Source organism: Rhinoraja longicauda, chromosome 31, assembly GCF_053455715.1.
Source record: "Rhinoraja longicauda isolate Sanriku21f chromosome 31, sRhiLon1.1, whole genome shotgun sequence".
Lineage (NCBI taxonomy): Eukaryota > Metazoa > Chordata > Chondrichthyes > Rajiformes > Arhynchobatidae > Rhinoraja > Rhinoraja longicauda.
In genome coordinates this window covers 9621763-9644525 of record NC_135983.1, presented here as the reverse complement: position 1 = coordinate 9644525, position 22763 = coordinate 9621763, and the positions used below count along the sequence as shown (strand labels likewise).

Below are 22763 nucleotides of genomic sequence, written 5' to 3'. Positions count from 1 at the left end.
ATTCTGAATGTTTAGGTTGAAGGGGTAGGATTGCAGGAATTGAGGAAAGCAATTTGCAGCCAAACATTCCCAGAAACTCTGTGCCCCACTGAGCAAAACTGGCCATTATTAAAAATAAGATTGAGGGGAGCCAGCCAGCAGCCGAGATATTTTCGACATCATCTGCTTAGAAGTGATTGTGATTCTTTGAGTGTAAAGCAACTGTGAGACTACTGCTTTGAACACTGTAGATTGAATTCACAGGAACCCACATACCCCACATTGTGGAGGCACGTACAATGAAATCATTTAAAAGGCACTTGAAGAATGACACAAAATGTTGGAGTAACTCAGCAGGACAGGCAACATCTCTGGATAGAAGGAATGGGTGACGTTTCTGGTCAAGACCCTTCTTGGTCAGTCTCTTAGTCAGACACTGGGACAGGTACATGGATAGGAAAGATTTAGAGGAGTATGGGCCGAATGCAGGCAATGCAGGATTAGCTTAGATGGAGCATTATAGTCGGCATGGACGAGTTGGACTGAGGGGCCTGTTTTTGTTCTGTTTGACTCATGACTCGAACTCAGCAGGGTCTCCTGATGCATGGTCTCGGTTGACGTAAACCTTTTGTCTCCGCAGATGCTGCCTGGCCTGCTGAGTTCTGCAGTGTTTTTTTTTAATTAGTCTATTATAACTTCTCAAAGCAGTCCTGAAACTGGGTTAATCTGACTCATTTCAAAGTTAGCCAGTCACATAAAATGCTTTGCACTAACTTCATCTTATAGTGCTCATGTTATGCTCATTGTAATGTGCATGAATGTAAATAGTTGGAACAATAGACCACATTTGTTGCTGTGCTGTGAATCCTGAGAAAACACACAGTGCCGGAGGAACTCAGCGGGTTAGGCAATTGACAGATGATGTTTCAGGTCGGATCCCTATGTTTTGCTCAGATTCTGTCAGGCCTTCTCCAACACCTCCACTGGTGTTTTCCTCACTGAAAAAACATTAGTTAATATTTATCAAATCATAAAAACGCACCTTGATTTGAAATGGTAAGACTTGCTGGGCTGGATTTGGATGGCTTCTCCTGCATTTGAACAGAGGGTTTTTTCCAATATTAACAATGTAGAACTAACTCTAAGGTTTTCAAAGGTAACCATACTACACCATTTGCCTGAGGTTGCTGTGATATTTGCATGTAAATAGCATCATAGCCTCACAACCTGCTTAACACCATAATTTGATGCAGGCGTATATGTTAATGATTGGTACAAAGCAATGTGTGTCACTATTTGAGTTTCTTCCACAAGCATTCCTGCGCTAATTGTAATGGGAACTCAAGGACCTTAGGAACGGCAGGGGTTTTGCCAATCAGCCCTACCTGCCTACGTAAGATGAAACTGCAGATGCTGGTTATACCAAAGATAGACACAAAATGCTGGAGTAACTCAGCGGGACAGGCAGCATCTCTGAAGGAAAAGAACAGGTGACGTTTCTGGACAGAACCCTTCTTCAGACCCAAGAATGGTCTGAAGAAGGGTTCTGACCTGAAACGTCACCTAGTCCACTTCTCCAGAGATGCTGCCTGACCGGCTGAACTACACGAGCATTTTGTGACTATCTTCAGCACTAGCTGCCTGGTAGCTTAAAGTTTAACCTTAGGTTTATTATTGTCTTGAGCACCGAGGTACAGTATTTATTTTTCTCCGTTGTCAGTACATATGACAATTAAACACTCTTGACTGTACAATATTAATTTGATTTTAAAGGAAGCCACACCTGTACTGTGTGTTTATAGTCCAATTGCCCGTATGTGCCAAGCGAAGTATTATAAAATGAGAAATGTGGTGGGTGATATGTGCATAGCAAGCTCCCAGCATTAGAGCAGCATTAGAGTTACCATCTTTCAGCACCAGTGACCCGGGTTCGATCCTGACCTCGGGTGCTGTCTGTACGGAGTTCGTACTTTCTCCCTGCGGCCACGTGGGTTTTCTCCGGGTGCTCCGGTTTCCACCCACATTCCAAAGGCGTACAGGTTTGTAGTTTCATTGGTTTCTGTAAATTGTCTCGAGTGCGTAGGATAGAACGAGTGTTCGGGTTGGCCTAGACTCGGTGGGCCGAAGGGCCTGTTTCCAAGCTGTATCTCTAAACTAAACTAAACACTGCTGCGATTATCACCAGATGATCTGTTGTTCTGATGTTGATTAAGGGATGAATACTGGTCAGGATAGGATGGATAATCTTCCTTTTCCTCTTGGAAATAGTACCACGAGATGGCTTGAGTGACCGACCGACCTCCCACTCGTTTAGACACAAGGAACTGCAGATGCTGGTTTACAAAAAAAAAGACACAAGCTGCTGCACTAAGTCAGCGGGTCAGTCAGCATAAAAGCGGGTCAGTCAGCGTAAAAGCAAGTGAGTAACTTGCTGGAGTGATGTTGCCTGAGCCGGAGGTACAGGTCTTTGTGTCTCACACTGGTTTAACAGCTCACAGGGGTGCATCACTTCCTTGTAACAGCCCCTGAAGGCTCAGTCCTGGATATAGACGTCCCTGCATTACACAAACAGGGTGATTCACCACTGACACGGGATACAGCTCAACACGTCAGGCAAATGATTAAACATATGCAAACACTGCAAACCACCTGGGATATTTCGTGCTGCAAAATAGACATGGACAATGCAGTGCAGTGTCCAGTGCTGTGTGGGGTTTATGAAATGGATACACTAGGCACGATACCCAAAGGGAAGACATGACTCTGTGTATATCGGAAGATGGGGAACTGTGATTATTGATTCATTAAGTTGATTGAAAAATGTCAAATGGAAACATGCCCTTTGGCCCACAGAGCCCACGCCACCAATCCTTCGCCCATTCACACTAGTTCTATGTTATCCCAGCATTAACCTACAGCATTAACCGACAAACTTGTGCGTCTTTGGGACCGTGGGATGAAACGTGAGCAGCCGGAAGAAACTTGCACGGTCACGGGGAGAACATGCAAACTCCAAACAGACAGCACCCGAGGTCAGGATTGAACCTGGGTCTCCGATGCAACTCTTCGGTGCCACTCTGCCATCCTGTAACCCACAAAGTACGAGAGAGGCAGCACGTTATTCCTGGTTTTCTTTCTGTAAGGCAGAAGGTGAGCAACACACTATCCACCACCCACTGTATCATAGAAACATAGAAAATAGGTGCAGGAGGAGGCCATTCGGCCCTTCGAGCCTGCACCGCCATTCAATATGATCATGGCTGATCATCCAACTCAGTATCCTGTACCTGCCTTCTCTCCATACCCCCTGATCCCTTTAGCCACAAGGGCCACATCTAACTCCCTCTTAAATATAGCCAATGAACTGGCCTCAACTACCTTCTGTGGCAGAGAATTCCACAGATTCACCACTCTCTGTGTGAAAAAAAACATTCTCATCTCGGTCCTCAAAGACTTCCCCAGATGCCTGAGTGTGAGTTGTAGCGGAAGGCACAATGGAAGGAAGGAACACCAACTCCCTTCCCGACTGCTTCGGTCGGAGCCCACTCCTGACACCAGGTGTGCAGATGGAGTGCAGTTATTGATCACAGGCCACAGTCAGAGCCTTTCAGAGGCCCCATTTTAAGCTAATGTGATAAATCGTAGCACACTTGACAAAGTTCTGCTCATGATGCGAATGCAACTACTAACCCGCTGTAAGGGCCACATCGTGCTGGAGTAACTCTGCAGGTCAGGCAGAATCTCTGAAGAATATGGAGAACTCTGGAGAACCCAACCAGGTTCTGTCCTCAGTCAGAAAGATTGGTCCAGACGCAAAACGTCACCCATCCTTTCTCCAGAGATGCTGCCCGACCCGCTGAGTTACTCCAGCACTTTATGTCCCTTTGTATATTAACCAGCATCTGCAGCACTTTGTTCCGAATTTGGTATCCGTTTTATCAGAAGAAGCCATGTCCTCCAGAAATGCTGCCTGACCCGCTGAGTTACTCCAGCACTTTATGATTTTTTGTTGTTGTAAACCAGCATCTGCAGTTCCTTGTATCGTCAGCCGTCTTTGATATTGGTTTACCATTGCTAGATACAATGTAAAACTTTGTTTTGCATGCTCCCCAGTTCATGCATGTAATGCAAAAGAGAAAATTAGATAGAGCTCTTAATGATAGCGGAGTCAGGGGGTATGGGGAGAAGGCAGGAACATGGGTACTAATTGAGAATGATCAGCCATGATCACATTGAATGACGGTGCTGGCTCGAAGGGCCGAATGGCTTCCTCCTGCACCTATTGTCTATTGTCCATTGACTGCCCTGAGTCTTAAAACTTACTTCAACAGTATTAAAGCACACAAATTGAGTAGGAAAGAACTGCAGATGCTGGTTTACACCGAAGATAGACACAAAAATGCAAGAACAATTCAGCGGGTCAGACTGCATCTCTGGTGAAAAATGAAAAAGGAATAATAGGTGACGTTTCAGAACCGAAAAATCACCTGTTCCTTTAATTTTTCCAGAGATGCTGCCTGGCCGGCTGAGTTACTCCAGAATTGGTGTGTCTATCTTCAGTATTAAAGCACGAAGGGAACTTCAAAGGCTGGCGCAGAAAGTTAAAGGGCTTAGTTTGAAGGGGGAGGTGTGACCATTGACGTGGCTTTCTCACACACTGACTCTGAGAGGTGACACCCCACACACCCTCCCCGGACACGTAACTGCCCCGCGATACCACTCCCCGGGATACATGCCTGACCGCCCCAGGGCTGAACAGGGAAATGAATGGTTGATGCTGCTGTAATCTGGAGCAACTCAGCGGTTGTGGAGGGAAGGCTCCCAGACCCGGAACGTCGCCTGTCCATTCTCTCCACAGATGCTGCCCGGCCCGCTGAGTTCCTCCAGCACTATGCTTTGTTCAACATTGTGTATTTGGTTTCCCACCCCCCCTCTCTCTCTCTCTCTCCCCCCCCTCTCTCTCTCCCCCCCCCTCTCCCCCTCCCCCCTCCTCCCCCTCCCTCTTCCCCCCTCCCCTCTCCCTCTCCCCCCTCCCCTCTCCCTCTCCCCCCCTCCCCCTCTCTCTCCCCCCTCTTCTCCCCCCTCTTTTCTCCCCTCCCTCTCCCTCTTCCCCCCTCCCCCCCCTCCCCCTCTCTCCCCCCTCTCTCTCCCCCTCTTCTACCCCCTCTCTTCCCCCTCCCTCTCTCCCCCCTCTCTCCCCCCTCCTCTCTCCCCCTCCTCTCCCCCCCTCTCTCCCCCCTCTCTCCCCCCTCTCCTCCCCCTCCTCCCCCTCCCCCCTCCTCCTCCCCCTCCCTCCTCCTCTCTCCCCTTCCCTCTCCCCCCCTCTCTCTCTCTCTCTCTCCCCCCTCTCTCTTCCCCCTCCTCCTCCCCCCCCCCCCACTGATTCCAATCAGATTTCTGGTGTGACAGTCGGTGCCCGCAGAGTTCACGCTCCCCACAGTGCAATCTCCGCCTTCAACATTGTGTATTTGGTTTCCCCCCCCCTCTCTTTCTCCCCCCCTCTCCCCCTCCCCTCTTCCCCCCTCTCCCTCTCTCTTCCCCCCTCTCTCCCCCTCTCTCCCCCCTCTCCCCCTCCCTCTCCCCTCCCCTCTTACCCCTCTCCCTCTCTCTCCCCCCCTCCCTCTCTCTTCCCCCTCTCCCCCCTCCCTCCCCCCTCTCCCACCCCCCTTCCCTCTCCCACCCCCCTCTCTCCCTCACCCCCTCTCTCTCCCCCCCCTCCCTCTCCCCCCCCCCCCCTCTCCTTAAAGTGCGGCTCCATCCCATCCCACCGGGGCGAGGGCACCGAAGCTAAACACCGCGGATGCTGACAATAAATGCCGGGGGGATTCAGTCATCTTGCAGGAGGAGAGGGACGGAAAATAACCCTCGGAGACACAACTCACTGCAGATGCTGGAATGTGGAGCCACACGCAGCGGGTCAGGCAGCGTCTGTGGAGGGAACGGACAGGCGATGATGTTGCGGGTGGTTTTAAGCGGGTGGTCCCGACCTGAAACGTCGCCTGACCACCCCCTCCACAGATGCCTGACCACCCCCCTGCACAGATGCCTGACCACCCCCTCCACAGATGCCTGACCACCCCCTCCACAGATGCTTGACCACCCCCTCCACAGATGCTGCCCGACCTGACCGCTTGTGTCCCTCCAGCTCTGTGTGTTTCTGCATCTCTCCTATCGCGTTGCGGAATCGAAACATTATCTCGGAGAAACAAGGAACTGCAGATGTTGGTTTATACAGGGAATATATACAAAGTGCTGGAGTAACTCAGCGGGTCAGGCAGCATCTCTGGAGAAATATGGGGAGGGGCGGAGTTTCGGGTCGGGACCCTTCTTCAGACTGAAAGCAGAGGCTGGGGTATTTTATCGCCTTCAATTCTTCACACTCCCCCCCCCCCCCCCCCCGCCTCTACTTTCAGTCTGAAGAAGGGTCCCGACCCTCCCCATTTCTCCACAGATGCTGCCTGACCCGCTGAGTTACTCCAGCACTTTGTGTCTATCTTTGATCTAAACCAGCATCTGCAGTTCCTTGTTTGTGCAGCATCTCTGGTGAACGTGGAGAGGGTGAATTTCGGGTCGGGACCCTTCTTCAGGTGGTTTGAAGGGTCCGAAGCGAAATTCATCCCCTCCACGTTCTCCACGGATGCTGCCCGACCCGCTGAGTTACTGCAGCACTTTGTGTGTGTGTGTGTGTGGGGGGGGGGGGGGTAGAAACATAGAAACATAGAAAATAGGTGCAGGAGTAGGCCATTCGGCCCTTCGAGCCTGCACCGCCATTCAATATGATCATGGCTGATCATCCAACTCAGTATCCCGTACCTGCCTTCTCTCCATACCCCCTGACCCCTTTAGCCACAAGGGCCACATCTAACTCCCTCTTAAATATAGCCAATGAACTGGCCTCAACTACCTTCTGTGGCAGAGAATTCCACAGATTCACCACTCTCTGTGTGAATATTTTTCTTCTCATCTCGGTCTTAAAAGACTTCCCCCTTATCCTTAAGCTGTGACCCCTGGTTCTGGACTTCCCCAACATCGGGAACAATCTTCCTGCATCTAGCCTGTCCAACCCCTTAAGAATTTTGTAAGTTTCTATAAGATCCCCCCTCAGTCTTCTAAATTCCAGCAAGTACAAGCCCAGTCTATCCAATCTTTCTTCATATGAAAGAACTGCCATCCCAGGGATCAATCTGGTGAACCTTCTCTGTACTCCCTCTATGGGGTGGGTAGGAAGTGAGTGAGGGGGTGAGGGGGGGGGGTGAGGGGGGTGGGTGTGGGGGGGGGTGAGTGAGGGGGAGTGTGTGTGTGGGGGGGGGGTGAGGGGGGTGGGTGGGGGTGTGTGTGTGGGGGGGGGTGAGGAAGGGGTGAGTGAGGGGTGTGTGCGTGTGTGTGGGGGGGGGTGAGGGGGGTGGGGGTGTGTGTGTGTGTGGTGGGGGTGAGTGAGGGGGTGTGTGTGTGGGGGGGGTGAGTGAGGGGTGTGGGTGGGGGTGTGTGTGGGGGGGGTGAGTGAGGGGGGTGTGTGTGTGGGGGGGGGGTGAGTGAGGGGTGTGTGTGTGTGTGTGTGTGGGGGGGGGGTGAGTGAGGGGGGTGTGTGTGTGTGGGGGGGGGTGAGTGAGGGGGGTGTGTGTGTGTGTGGGGGGGGGGTGAGTGAGGGGGGGTTGTGTGTGTGGGGGGGTGAGGGGGGTGAGTGAGGGTGTGTGTGTGTGGGGGGGGGGGTGAGGGGTGGGTGTGTGTGTGTGTGTGTGGTGGGGGGTGCGGGGTGGGGGTGAAGGGTGTGTGTGTGTGTGTGTGTGTGGGGGGGGGGTTGAGGGGGGGGATGAGGAGTGAGGGAGGGTGGGGGTGGGATTGTAAACCAGCGACCACAGTTCTTTGTATTTCGGATGAGTTTAATGCTGATGCCAGCGTCAATAATCGCAGGTGAGTTGAACACCCTGAATGAGGCGGGGTTGGAGGGTTGGAGGGTTGGATTGCGTTGTGTTGTCTCCCGGGCAGGGCAGGGACGCGAGGAATGGGGCGGATGAGGAGCCTGTGGTGGGTGGGTCTAGGTGGGTCTAGGTGGCTCTTTCTCGACCAGTGACTATATATAGCGGGCTGCACCTGCCCGCCGCTCAGTCCACAGCTCTAGTTGACCATGCCGAGCATCAACAGCACCCTGTCTCCCCGCCGCGCCACCCACCGTAGCTCGCCCGCCTTCTCCAGCCGCTCGGTGCAGGGGGGCTCCTGGAAGCGAGTGTCCACCACCGGCCGCTCCCTGGCGATGGGCTCCGGCTCCGGCTCCGGACTCGGCATTAGCTCGGCCGCCGGCCTCCTGATGGCCGGGGAGGGGGGCAACAGGATCGGCGGGGAGAAGATGGCCATGCAAGGGCTGAACGAGCGGCTGGCCCGGTACCTGGACAAGGTGCGCTCGCTGGAGACCAGCAACAGGGAGCTGGAGCTGCAGAGATCAGCGCGCTGGTGAGGAGAGGAAACCCGTGGAGAGGAACATCGACCCATGTTGCACAGGCTCACACCCCTCAACAGACAGGTACCCACACAACCCCCACCCACCCCCACCCCCCCCAACCGTCTCAACCCTCCCCACCCCAAACCTCACACCCCTCAATCTCCTCCGTATCTCGTTCAAACCCCACCCTCCCTCCCAATCCAATCCCCCCAGATCTATCCAACCCTCACTCCTCCCAAAGTAGACACAACATGCTGGAGTAACTCAGCGGGTCAGGCAGCGTCGCGGAGAGAAGGAATGGAGACTTCGCCTGAAGAAGGGTCTCGACCCGAAAGGTCACTCATCTTTCTCTCCCGCGACGCTGCCTGGCCCCGCTGGGTTACTCCAGCACTTTGTGTCTTCCTCCGATTTAAACCGGCATCTGCAGTTTTTTTCCTACTCGCCCCTCCCAATCCCCCTCCTCCCCTCCAATCCCCCTCTTCCCTCCCAATCCCCTCTTCCCTCCAATCCCCTCCCGAATCTCCCCAACATCCTCGCATCTCACAATCTGCCCGAAGCGTTGCCAAGCTTCACGCCCCACAAATCTCCCCTCTCTAATTTCACTCCAATACTGCCCTCCCAATCTCCCCCCAAAATCTCGCAACTCTTAATCCCCTCTAAATACCGCACTACCAATCCCTCCCAAAATCCCACCCTAACCACACCCTCCCACTGTTCAATCTCCAAACCTCCACACTACCTTTTCCGCACCTCTTACCCCATCCCAACCCAAATGCCTCCCACACCTCTAATCCCATCCCAACCCAACCCTAATGCCTTCCACCCCTCTTACCCCATCCCAACCCAATCGCCAACCCTCGCATCTTCTAATATCCTGAGATTCCTTCTAGACCTCCTGCCAGTGCCTCAACACCCCTCCTCTCCCACCCAACACCTTACTCACACCCCTATCCACAACCACTGACCCAACCCAACCTCCCAATCTTCTCAAATGTCCCCTGGAACGTCGCAAGCACCCCGCCCCCCCCCCCCCCGTCATCTCCCCACTCCTCTCCTCCCCCAACTCATTTATCCCCAACCCTTTCCCCACGCTCCTCAAACCCCTCCCAGACCCTCCCCCCCCTCCCTTCCCACTCGCGCTCCCAGCCAACAACCCCCTCCCAATCTTCATCTCCAACCCCGGTCCCATCCCCTCCCATCTCCCTAACCCAAGCACATGCCCGAATCCCTCACACAGCCCCGCTCCTCTCCCACCCCGACATCCCTCCCCCTCCCCCTAACACCGGTGTCCAGCTCGGGGTCTGCGTAAACCTGACCATTGCCCCCTCCCCCCCCCCCCCCATCACACTCGTAGTTCCCCCCTTCCCACAACAGCCCCGTCTCCTTGTCGCTCATCGGGCGCCTTTCACTGGTACCGGCCGCCCAGGTTGTAACTAGTTGCTGGACCTGGATGTTGGTCGGCGTCTCATTCCACCCTCGCCCACACCTGTAAGCGGCCCCTCGCCCTCACCTGTAAGCGGGGCCCCTCGCCCACACCTGTAAGCCGGGCCCCTCGCCCTCACCTGTAAGCGGGGTCCCTCGCCCACACCTGTAAGCCGGGTCCCCTCGCCCACACCGGTAAGCCAGGTCCCTCGCCCACACCTGTAAGCCAGGTCCCTCGCCCACACCGGTAAGCCAGGTCCCTCGCCCACACCTGTAAGCCGGGGCCCCTCGCCCACACCTGTAAGCCGGGGCCCCTCGCCCACACCTGTAAGCCGGGGCCCCCTCGCCCACACTGTAAGCCGGGGCCCCTCGCCCACACCTGTAAGCCGGGGCCCCTCGCCCACACCTGTAAGCCAGGTCCCTCGCCCACACCGGTAAGCCAGGTCCCTCGCCCACACCTGTAAGCCGGGGCCCCTCGCCCACACCTGTAAGCCGGGGCCCCTCGCCCCACACCTGTAAGCCGGGTGGGGATATCAGTGGGTCGAGACTTGCAGTCAAGCGGTCGCTCGCCCAGCGGTTCACTCTCGCACTGCTCCGCTTTTATACAACTGCAAAATGCAAAGGGAATCGGATTTACTGCCGGAGTGGGGGTCGTCAGCCGATGGTGATTTGCCTGAGAGGCGCAGTCGGGGGCGGCTGCTACACATGGGGGCTGACACTCTGCTACACATGGGGGCTGACACTCACCTGCCACGGTGGGTGGCCCCAGGGGAGGGCGGTGAGGAAAGGGTCCAGTTGTTGCCTCACCTCACCTTCACTCTCTCTCACACCTCACCTTCCCCGGCCCCACCCCTCACCCTCTTCCTCCCCCTCCCCACCATCACCCTCTCCCTCCCCACCCCTCACCCTCACCCGCACCCCTCACTGTGACAAGATGCTGAACTCCAGCACTTTGTGTCTATCTGGTTTAAACCAGCATCTGCAGTTCCTTCCTGCACTCCTCAGCTTCACTCTCCCCACCCATCGTTACTCTCTCTCTCACCCTCCCCACCCTCGCCCTCCCCACCCTCGCCCTCCCCACCCTCACCCTCCCCACCCTCGCCCTCCCCACTCTCACCCTCCTCGCCCTCCCCACCCTCGTCCTCCCCACCCTCGCCCTCCCCACCCTCGCCCTCCCCACCCTCGCCCTCCCCACCCTCGCCCTCCCCACCCTCGCCCTCCCCACCCTCACCCTCCCCACCCTCGCCCTCCCCACTCTCACCCTCCTCGCCCTCCCCACCCTCGTCCTCCCCACCCTCGCCCTCCCCACCCTCGCCCTCCCCACCCTCGCCCTCCCCACCCTCGTCCTCCCCACCCTCAGCCTCCTCGCCCTCCCCACCCTCACTCACACTCGCGCTCACCCCTCACCTTCACTCTCCCAACCACCTTCATTTCCCCCTCCCCTCTCATCCTCGCCCTCCCCGCTATGGGAGTGGGAAGGGGGGTTAACATGGTACAGCGACTGGGAGATCAGGTCAGCCCCGGTGGACTGAGCGTGTGTTTGGCGAAACAGCCCTGAGTCTGCGCCTGGTCTCGCCGAGGTAGAGGAGGACACATCGGGAGCACCAGGCGCAGTAGATAGATGAGGTTTGAAGAGGTGCAGGTGAACCTCTGTCTCACCGTGGCGGGCCGCTGGGGGTCCCTGGGGGGGGATGTGAGGGGCGGAGGTGTAAGGTCAGGCGGTCTCTGTGGAGAGGGGCAGGGATGGGACGATGCGAGTGGTGATGGGATCGTGTTGAAAGTTGGTGGAAATGTTGGTGAAACTGATGGTGGGATCACGGTGAATCCGTCGAGCATTTGCCAGCACTTACCTCACCCTTACCCTTACCCTCATCTCCTTCCACCAGCTTCCTCCCCACTTCACCATCCGTCTGAAGAAAGGTCTTTACTAGAAACATTGCTGTCCATTGCCCCCCCCTCACCCTCATCCCCCCCTCACCCCCCCCCCCTCACCCTCACCCCCCCCTCACCCTCATCCCCCCCTCACCCTCACCCCCCCTCACCCTCACCCCCTCACCCTCACCCCCCCCTCACCCTCACCCCCTCCTCACCCCCCCCCCCCCCCCACAGTTGCTGCCTGACCCAGAGATCCTCCAGCTGTTCTCCATTGTTTTGCAACAATACAACGATCTGACAGCAGCTTTAATGAAAACTAACCCGTCCATTCACAAGCATTGCCTGGGGCTCTGGTGTCGATGTCTCGTTTGACTGCATGTTTCTGCCGTTGGTTTTTAGATTGAGGACCTCACCATGGGCAATGCCGCCATCATGTTGCAGATCGACAACACCAGGCTGAGCGCAGAGGACTTCAAGATGAAGTTTGTACCATTAGCCGTTTGATCACCTTTTCTTTTTAGAGTTGAAGTAAAGCAGAAAATGTGCGGCAGGTCAGGCAGCATCTTCTGTCTGCCTGTTACTCACACATACATGCAGACATCATCGCAGCTTATCGCCCGATCAACGCACATTGAACTGAGCAGAGGCTTAAAGGCAACTCCACTGGCAAGACTGGAGTCACAGGGACTTACCCAGCAAGGGACCCAACTCAGCCATGCAGACCAGGCTTTATAACTGAGCCGGCCCATCCTGTCTGTGTTTGGCCCGTATCCCTCTATACCTTTTTAAAGTCTCCATTGTAGTCTCTTCTACCGCCTCCACTGGCAACTCGTTCCATATAAGTACCACCCTATGTGTGAAGATATTGCCTCTCGGATTTCTTTTAACCCTTTCCCCTCTCACCTTAAATCTACAGTTCCTCTCTAGTTCTGGGCACCCCCCGACCATTGGGAAATATCAACCTACTGGGAGAGGAAACATTTCTCTGGAAGATTGTCTTTACTGCAATCCAGCAGTATAGAGGATGCTTGCATTATTTTTTAACAATTCAGATTTACTTAATTGCTTGAATTCTGAATGGTTTAACCAGCAGACTACCATGTTCCAGTGGGAAATGGAGAGAGTTCAGAGTTCCAGTACACATGGCGGTCTACTCTTTTCAACCCTGTGAAAAATAAGTTGAGTTAGCGGAATGATAGTGATCCATTAGGTGTTGACATATATATATATATGTGTGTGTATGAAGGAACAGCAGATGCTGGTTTAAACTGAAGATAGACACAAAATGCCGGAGTAACTCAGCGGGACAGGCAGCATCTCTGGAGAGAAGGATTGGATTGGGCGATGTTTCGGGTCGAGACCCGTCTTTGATAGATGCACTGGTCCCAGATATGAAATGTGGGGGAGAGATTGTTTAGGTTTGATTGTGTTTTCTGACTCTGGACAGTGTTGTTTTCCTAACTGGAAAGTTGTCTGGACATGATCCCTCTGCCTTGTTCCAGGCTGGACTCTGAAGCACTTGTCCGTCAAGCTGTGGAGAATGACATAGACCGTTTGAGACAGGTCCAGGAGGAATACAGGGTGAACGCATTCTCACTGGGGAACGAGACTGGCCTGCTGGCTGAAGAAATCCTCTTCCTGAAGAAGAACCATGGGGAGGTGAGCTGAGCTACTGAACACTGATAAACACAGACACAGAGTGCTGGAGTAACTCAGCGAGTCAGGCAGCATCTCTGGAGAACAAGGAGAGGTGATGTTTCAGGTTGGGCCCTATTCATTAGGGTGCCGATCCAAAAATTACCTATCCACAAGGGTCCCGACCAGAAACATCACCTGCCCATGTGCTCCAAAGATGCTGCCTGACCCGTTGAGTAAATCCAGCACTTTGTGTCTTTTTTTGTGAACAGCACCTTCAGTTCCTCCTGTGTAGATTCCGATCCACTATTGTTGTTCACTCACCGTCTGTGGACCGTAGGGTTTGTTTACACACTGTATCTCTAAACTAAATCTGTTATGGCACCTGCTGTGTTTCTGCTGAATTTCTACCACCTTACGTTATGAACGTTAGTTTGGGAGCGCTCCATATTGTTCAGTGTCTCCTGCAGCCAAGATCAAGTGGTCAACAATGAGTAAAGAAGGAATTTTAAGAGGAAAGGTTAGAAAGAGGGGTTATGAGTAGAAGAGGAAATTCCAACAAGAGGGAGGCATGTCTGAAGAATGGTCAATAGACAATGAACAGTAGACAATAGACAATGGACAATAGGTGCAGGAGGAAGCCATTCGGCCCTTCCAGCCAGCCCCGCCATTCAATGTGATCATGGCTGATCATTCACAATCACCCTACCCCGTTCCTGCCCTCTCCCCATACCCCCTGACTCCGCTATCATTAAGAGCTCTCTCTTGAACGCATCCAGAGAATTGGCCTCCACTGCCTTCTGAGGCAGAGAATTCCACAGATTTACAACTCTCTGAGTGGAAAAGTTTTTCCTCATCTCCGTTCTCAAAGGCCTACCCCTTATTCTTAAACTGTGGCCCCTGGTTCTGGAAACGTGGTCTCTCCTTTTCCCTCCACAGATACCGCCCGACCTGCTGAGTTCCTGCATCTGTTTGTTTTTTTGCTTTGCTCATGTTGTTCCACTGATCAGACCGTGTTGTTGTGTGGCAGGAACTGAGTGGCCTCAAAGCGCAGCTGAAGAACGAGAGGATCTCTGTGAGTGTGTCATCGAGCAAGGAAGATGGCCTTCCTGACACCGTGGCAAAGATCAGGGCACAATATGAAGGTCTGATGGCAAAAAACAAAGCTGAAGCCCAGTCCTGGTATGAGTCACAGGTAAGGGATCTCAAAGCTCTCGCTGCCATTTAAACTGTTAACATACAATGGCTCACAGCGCCAGAGTCCCAGGTTCGATCCTGACCTCGGGTCCTGTCTCTGATTTGCACATTATCCCCGTGACCGCTTGGGACTGGAGTACAGGAAAGCCAACGTCTTTCATGGAGCCTGTCTTTGGACTTTAGGAAGTCTTAGATCTTTATTCCTTCAAGCGCAGGAGGCTAAGGAATAGAAGGGGAATGAGGGGTGTACGAATTTGAAATCACGCAGAGGTTTCCTCTCTTCTGTCCATCCCCTGGACTGCCTTGCATCGTCCAGAAGGCTCAAACTCTGGGAAGAGAGACTAGAGAAATCGCCGGAAGACATTCACACGGCAATCGATCCCTCTGAGAAACTCCCACCAGGTTCCGACCAACCGTGGGTAACCTGGTGCAGTCTCAACAGACTGCGGACAGACATGGGGAGGAGCAAATCGAACATGCTGAAGAGGGTATATACGGGGCCTCCAGACTATGGAACATCTCCTGAGTTGTGACATGCTGCATGACACACGCACTGTAAAGGATCTTGCAGAGGCCAACGACATGGCACTAAAATTTGCTCGCTATTGGCAAACAACTGTGTGATGACATGAATAAATAACGGGGAATATGAGGGGAATGGTTGTCACAGTGACCTGAGTTCAATCCCTGTCTCAGGGGGCTGTCTGTGTGGAGTTTGCATGTTCTCCCTGTGTCCACTTGGGATTCCTCCGGGTTCTCTGGTTTCCTCCCACACCCCAATGATATGTGGGTTTGCAAGTTAATTGGCCCTCTGTAAATTGCCCCTCGTGTGCAGGGAGTGGATGAGAAAGTGGGATAACATAGAACTAGTGTGAATGGGTGATCGACAGTCAGCATGGCCCTGGTAGGCTGAAGGGCCTGTTTCCATGCTGTATCTCTAAATAGCACCCGATACTTCCATCTTCCCCTTATGATATTCTCCATTTCAAATGCGAGCTTGATATTGGTTTATTATTGCCACTTGCACCGATACTTTTGCTTTTTTTTTGTCTGCTATCCAGTCAAGTTATGTCATATATGAGTATAATCCCAGTACAACAGGTACTGCAAACAGAAAAATACCAGAGTGCAGAGCATATTATTAGAGCAATGCAGTTTTAGTTCTGGAGAAAGTGCAGTTAAAAACAAAAAGCGCAAACCTGCAAAGGGGTAGGTTGGAAGATCGGGACATGAACCTATCTTATGGGAGGACCGTTCAGTTGTCTGATGATAGCGGGGAAGACGCTGTTCCTTATTCTGGGATAGTGCAACGATACACATTTCATTCTAAGCCTGATTGGATATTTCTAAGGTCCACCATCAATTTTCTGGCACCTTCTGGCAATTTTCTGGACAAAACTATGAGAGTGCACTTGAAATCTCCCCCGAAAATGTAGCACCTCAGCCGGGTAAGGTGGCCAATCTCAACCTCATCAGGACTTCTGCGCCAATCGGCGGGTCGAATTTGCCCCCTGCGGCCGGGGCTCTGGAACTCCAGCCCGGCCGGAGCCGGCAGATCCGTTCCCATAGCCAACTTCCGTGGGCAACTTTGCCGGCCGGTGTCCCGGCCCCTCGGCAACCTGGGCCGTTCCGGTCCCGTTGGGCATCGCTCGGAGACTGTGACCTCTGCTGATCCGGCAAAACGGATAATCCGGAAAGCCTCGGGGACCAAGGGTGCCGGAAAATCAATGGTGGACCTGTAGTGCAAAGATGTTTTTCTACTGAGGCTGGATGAAATGTACTGTGTGGAAACAAAATATACAACAGAAAGTAAGAGTTTCGCGAGCTGTTCCATACCCTCATATGACTCAATGTTTGACTAAGGATTTGGCTGTCGTAGATGGGATTATCGATGTAAACCGCAAGCGTATTGTAACTTTGCTGAATGTATTTGCATGCTTGGAGTGTTGCATGAATCTCTGGTCACAATATGTCAGCTTTCAACAGACTTTAATGTGTCCCCCGTTCACAACACAGCTGCTGGTGATAAATAAAGAAGTCAACCTCAACACAAAGGAACTTGACAGTTTGAAAGCTGAGTTCAACATTAAGCGACAGACGATGCAAGGTCTGGAGGTGGAGCTGGAAACTCTGAAGTCACAGGTACTGTCCACTGCAACAATATCAGGGTTGGGGGCCCCACCGGGTCTGTAAAATGGCGCAAGCGAGGAAATGTTGGGGGAGGAATCCGAAGATGCAGATATATTCCGAGGATCACAATTCTCTGAGGGGAGACGTAGACTCATGGAGCTGTGCAGCATGGAAACAGGCCCTTCGGCCCATCCTGTCCATGCTGGCCAAGTTGTTCAATGTAGCTTGTCCCAACCTGCCTGGCCCACATCCCTCCAAATCTTTCTGATCCGTATACCTCTCCAAAAGTCTTTTAAATGTTGCTATCACTTCCTCTTGGCAGTTCGTTCCATAAACGCACCACCCTCTGTGTGAAAAGTTGCACCTCAGTTCTGTTTTAACTCTTTCCCTTCTCACCCTAAACTGATGCCTTTTAATTTTTGACTCCCCTGCTCTGGGGAAAAAAAGACTTTGGCTATTCGTTATCTCTGTCTCTCATCATTTTATAAACCTCTATAAGGTTCACTTCTCAGCCTCCATCATCAGTCAAAGTCCCAGTTTATCCAATAGACAATAGGTGCAGCAGGAGGCCATTCGGCCCTTCGAGCCAGCACCGCCATTCAATGTGATCATGGCTGATCATTCTCAATCAGTACCCTGTTCCTGCCTTCTCCCCATACCCCCTGACTCCGCTATCCTTAAGAGCTCTATCTAGCTCTCTTGAATGCATTCAGAGAATTCGCCTCCACTGCCTTCTGAGGCAGAGAATTCCAATCTCGCCTTGCAACTCAATCCCTCCGTCCTTGTAGATCTGTTTTTTGCACTTTTTCCTGTAAAATGTCATCCTTCTTTATAGCAGGGTGGCTAAAATTGTACACCGTGCTCCAGTGTGGCCTTGCCAGCATCTTGAGGAACCCTTCCTTCACCAACGGGTGACCCTAACACTGCTCTGCGGCCTCCTGCCATCTCCCAGCTCCAGCCCAGCCAGACACAAGGGACTGCAGTTGCTGGAATCTGTAGCTGATAAAGGAGAACTGCTGGAGGAACCCATCGGGTCAGGCAGCATCTGTGGAGGGAAACAGCTAATCAGCATTTTGGGTCGAGGCCCTTCCTCCAGTCTGAAAGAGTAAAGGGGGAACTATCCAGTTTAAAGCCTTGGAGGGAGAGGTGGAGCAAGGATCTTGCCCGTCTCCCCCCTCACCTACTCCATTTGTCTATTCACCCACACCCTCCTCTCACTTCATTCCCATCCACTAACCCCCTCTCCCACTGCTCACCCCTCCACTCCCTCTGTTGTTCCCATCTGCCACCACCATCCTCATTCAGTTCCAATCTTCACCTTAACTTTCCCGTCAGATTCCAGAATCTGCAAACTTTTGCTGTCTCCACTCATCCCCTCCCAACCCCTGTCGCCATCTCCACCCTTCCCTCTCCCACCCGTCTTTCCCTTTGTACACCTTGCCCGCCCTCTCCCCGCGCATCTTCGTACCTCCCCTCTGCTCTTCCATTCTAGAGAAGGGACTCAACCCAAAACGGCGATGGTCCTCTTTCCTCCGCAGATGCTGCCTGACCAGCTGAGTTCTTCCAGCAGCTCTGCTTTTTTTTTTGTCACGGCTCCAGCGAGCTGGCTTTGGCCCTGGCGCTGTTTAAACGTTCTCCCTGAGACCGTACAAGGTTTCATCCGAATCCTCCATTACCTCCTCCCCTTCCATACCAAAAAAAAGCTGCTGTAAATTGCGTCTGTGTCCGTGAGTGGTGGAATCTGGGGAGATCTGATCGGAATGAGGGAAGAATAAAATGGGATTAGTGTAGGATTGGAGTAAATGGGTGCTTCCATTCAAGTTTTGATTTTCTCTGAAAGGAAACATTAGTTAAAATAGTCAAGTCAGTTTAAGTTTATTGGCACATGCACAAGTACAGAGGTACAGATACAACAAAAATCTTGCTTGCAGCAGCATCACAAGCACATAGATTCAGCCAACACCCAACAAACACAAACAATACATAAAGTACAAGTACATTCCATAAGATTTCACAATCTCAAAAAGGAAGGCATCAGTCTTAGAGTCCTAGAGTGATACAGTGTGGAAACAGGCCCTTCAGCCCAACTTGCCCACACCGGCCAACATGTCCCAGCTACATTAGTCCCACCTGCCCTGTGTTTGATCCATATCCCTCCAAACCTGTCCTATCCGTGTACCTGTCTAACTGTTTCTTAAATGTTGGGATAGTCCCAGCCTCAATTACCTCCTCTGGCTGCTCGTTCCATACACCCTTTGCGTGAAAAAGTTACCCCTCAGATTCCTATTAAATCTTTTCCCCTTCACCTTGGACCTATGTCCTCTGGTCCTCGATTCACTTGCTCTGGGCAAGAGACTCTGTGCATCTACCTGATGTATTCCTCTCATGATTTTATACATATATAAGTGCAAAACACAATTAGAAAACAAGTCCTTGGTGGTTGAAGAGTTGGTCCGTAGAGTTCTGTTGTTGAGGTCGGACTAGGGTTGTGCGGGTCTGTTCAAAAACCTTACAGCCAGAGGAAATCGTAGTTTCTGATGTTACTGAAGGATGTGGGTGAAGTTTAAGGATAAAAAAGCTCCCGAGATGTTATGGTTGTTAAGCACATTGAATTTTCATAACATTGCATACTGCCTATTATAGATTTTCTTGAAAGAGTTTCAAGCCTTTTTCAAAGAGCTATTCATGAATGTAATGTAAGATAATGAACGTAAATGAAAAGCCACATTTACCAACAATTTTTTTCCATTACTATACCCCCCTTCTTCTGTTTTGATTTTGTGACCAATCATCTTCTAATTCAATAAACTAATAACTAAATAGTATAAAATTAATACATGTTAATAACTAAGCATTTACTAAGCTGCTAACTTTTTACTGTACTGACACGTACAGTCACAATTTGCATTGGATTTTCTTACATAGAAATATAGTTCTCTTCTCACGCAATGGTTAAGTGCGGGGAATTGTAATTTGAAATTCAAATTGGAAATTGGAGATTCTTCTGTTAATTTGTACAGGTCATTGGATTGGAAAACATATTGGGGGACACTGAGAACAGAAATGCAAATGAGCTCGACAAGTTGCAGTTAATTATCTCCAAAGGGGAAATGCAGTTGTTCGAATTGCGGAATGAAATGCATAGGAGTAAAGAAAACTACGATGATCTGCTACAAATCAAGAAAACTCTGGAAGCAGAAATTGCTGAGTACAGGCGTCTACTCAATGGGAACTTGAGGTAAGAGAGCCAAGAGTGTTTAATTGTCATCTAAGCCTCCATCGGAACAATGCAATTCTTATTTGCAGTAGCATAACAGGCCTGTAAACACAACACTCCAAAGATGTACAGGCTTGTAGGCTAATAGGCTGGGTATAATTGTAAATTGTCCCGAGTGCATGTAAGAGAGTGTTAGTGTGCGGGGATCGCTGGTCGGCGCGGGCTCGATGAGCAGAGGGGCCCGTTTCAATGCTGTGCCTCTGAAACAAAACTATCTGTATCTCTAAACTCAACTAAATTAAACTACTGTCTGTTGTCCAGGACGAGGCCCCAATGTTGTAGAAAGGCCTCTAATGTAACGGTAACATTACGGGAGTAAATGGGAAGCAAAGACACATGGATGCAAAGCAATGTGACAGGAGTTGACGGGAACGTGGGAAGGATGAAATGGGGTTAGAATGGGATTGGTTCAACCACTGGATGGCATAGACTCAGCGGGCCGAAGGGCCTCTTTCCCTGCTGCGTGAAAAATGATTCTATGACCAATGCAGTCTAATAAATACTGCATGTACGGGGGTCGTTGAATCAAGGTGTCTTTCTTTAACTGTGCAACTAGAGTGTGACAATCATGGGCATATGGGACAAGCAGAGTTGGGGCATCTTGGTCAGCATGGATGTGTTGGGCTGAAGGCCCTCTTTCTGTGCTATATGCCTCTAATTTATAAAGACTTTGGTTAAAATGGCCCCAAACAAAACTGCAGAGTGCGAAGAAGGATCTCGTCCTGAAACAACACCTACCCATTTTCTCCAGAGATGCTGCCTGACCTGTTGAGTTACTCCAACATTGTGTGTCAATGCAGAGTGTCAATATTTGGTTTTAACATTGTCTTTCTTATCGTTACAGTGTAAAGCCAGCACCTCGTCCACGAACTCCAACCCCTCCTCGTAAGTATATTTGCACAGAAGCTCTTTGACTTTCCTCATGTCCTGTCTTTCCCTTTGTACACCTCTATAAGATCACCCCTCGGCCTCCTGCGCTCCAAGGAGTAACGTCCTAGCCTGCCCTTCACCATCACAGTGTGGTCAGCTTTTGTACCCACACTTTGCCCTCCACAAACACACCCACCTCTCGGGCTCCTTGTGTGCACTAAATTACCACGGAGCAATCTTAGCTTCGAGAAACAGCATGGAAACAGGCCCTTCAACCTATCAATTCCATGCCAACCATTGATCACACCAGTTCTATCTTATCCCACTCTCTCTTCCACTACCTACGCACAAGGGGCAATTTACAAAGGCCAATTAACCTACAAACCTGCCTGACTTTGGGATGTGGGATGACAGGGAGAACATGCAAACTCCACACAGCCAGCACCCAAGGTCAGGATGGAACCCGGGTCTCTGGCGCATAAGAATCCAGCTTTAACCTTAATCCTCAAATCTCACTTGACAGCTGAGATCACAACGAGGAAGACCATCAAAGTCATCACGACAACATTGGTTGACGGCAAGGTTGTGGATGAATCAAGCGAGGTTGAAGAATACAGTGAACAAAAGCTAATAATGTGAGCAGTGCAAAGCCTACGATGGAACAAACTCTGGCTTTGTGAAATATTGTGCATTATCATGAATCTGTGCATTGGGATGTAATGGTTTTATACTGTTAGTGCAAGCAATGAACCACTATCATAGACTTTATATAAGGTGGCTGAACCTTCAACACTATCCACTCTGTGCAATGGCTTAACTTTTAATAAATCTTGTCTGTTACAATATCATTCTGATCTGTAGCAGAACATCAATGCTAATAGAACTGGGATTGGTTTATTATTGGCCTATGTACCAAGACACATTTAAAAGGTCTCTTTGCATGCTATCCAATCAAATCACACAATCAAGCCCTACACATTCAACGGGTAATGCAAAGACAAACATACCAGAGAATACAGCACGTTGCATAACATTTACAGAGGAAAAAGTCCAGTGTCCGCAATGAGGTAGGTTGGAGGATTAAGACTACACCCTAGTTTATGAGAGGACCCATTCAGGTGACTGATAACAGTGGGGAAGAAGCTTTTGATCGACACAAAAAGCTGGAGTAACTCAGCGGGACAGGCAGCAGCTGTGGAGAGAAGGAATGGGTGACGTCACCCATTCCTTCTCTCCAGAGATGCTGCCTGTCCCGCTGAGTTACTCCAGCTTTTTGTGTCCATCTTCGGTTGAAACCAGCATCTGCAGTTCCTTCTTACACATTTCGTCTGGGAATAAGCTTTTCCGGAGTCCGGTGGTACGCACTTTAAAACATTTGTATCTTCTGCCCAAAGGGAACTCGGGCAATAGACAATGAGGACTGTCTTGCCATTGTCCACATCCATGAGTTTCACAATGCTTACACAATAACCTGTTTTGTTTGGCACAGAATGCTCTTTTGCTGAGTACATATTTCAAACAATCTATTACCTTTATGTATCATCTTCAATATGGCAAAATGTCTAAATATTGATTCAGCGCTGGGGAAAAGGTGGTGCTGAACATGATGCAAAGTTAAACTAATCTGGTCTGCCTGCACATGATCTAAACCCCTCCATTCCCAGCATGTTTATGTAGCTGTCTAAAATCTTCTTAAATGTCACTGTCGTATCAGCCTCCATCACCACCCAAGGAAGCTTGTTCCAAGCATCCACCCCCTTCTGTATAAAAAGCATCTGTGGAATTTATCTGTGGAATTCTCTGCCACAGAAGGCAGTGGAGGCCAATTCATGGGATATTTTCAAGGGGGAGTTAGATGTAGCTCTTAGAGCTAATGGAACCAAGGGATATGGGGAGAAAAAAACAGGAACGGGGTACTAATTTTGGATGATCAGCCATGAT

At 51.2% G+C, this 22763-nt stretch overlaps 1 protein-coding gene across 1 annotated transcript; it reads left to right on the top strand.

The window, feature by feature from the left end:
- The first annotated feature begins 8097 nt into the window (after nt 1-8097).
- Nucleotides 8098-21616, top strand: LOC144608398 (keratin, type I cytoskeletal 18). Its single transcript, XM_078426122.1, is given in 10 exon segments — nt 8098-8428; nt 8430-8481; nt 8484-8497; nt 12113-12195; nt 13216-13372; nt 14379-14543; nt 16562-16687; nt 19696-19913; nt 20797-20837; nt 21346-21616. Coding segments are annotated over 10 exon segments (1296 nt in total). The 5' UTR covers nt 8098-8104; the 3' UTR covers nt 21462-21616.
- Nucleotides 21617-22763: the final 1147 nt, after the last annotated feature.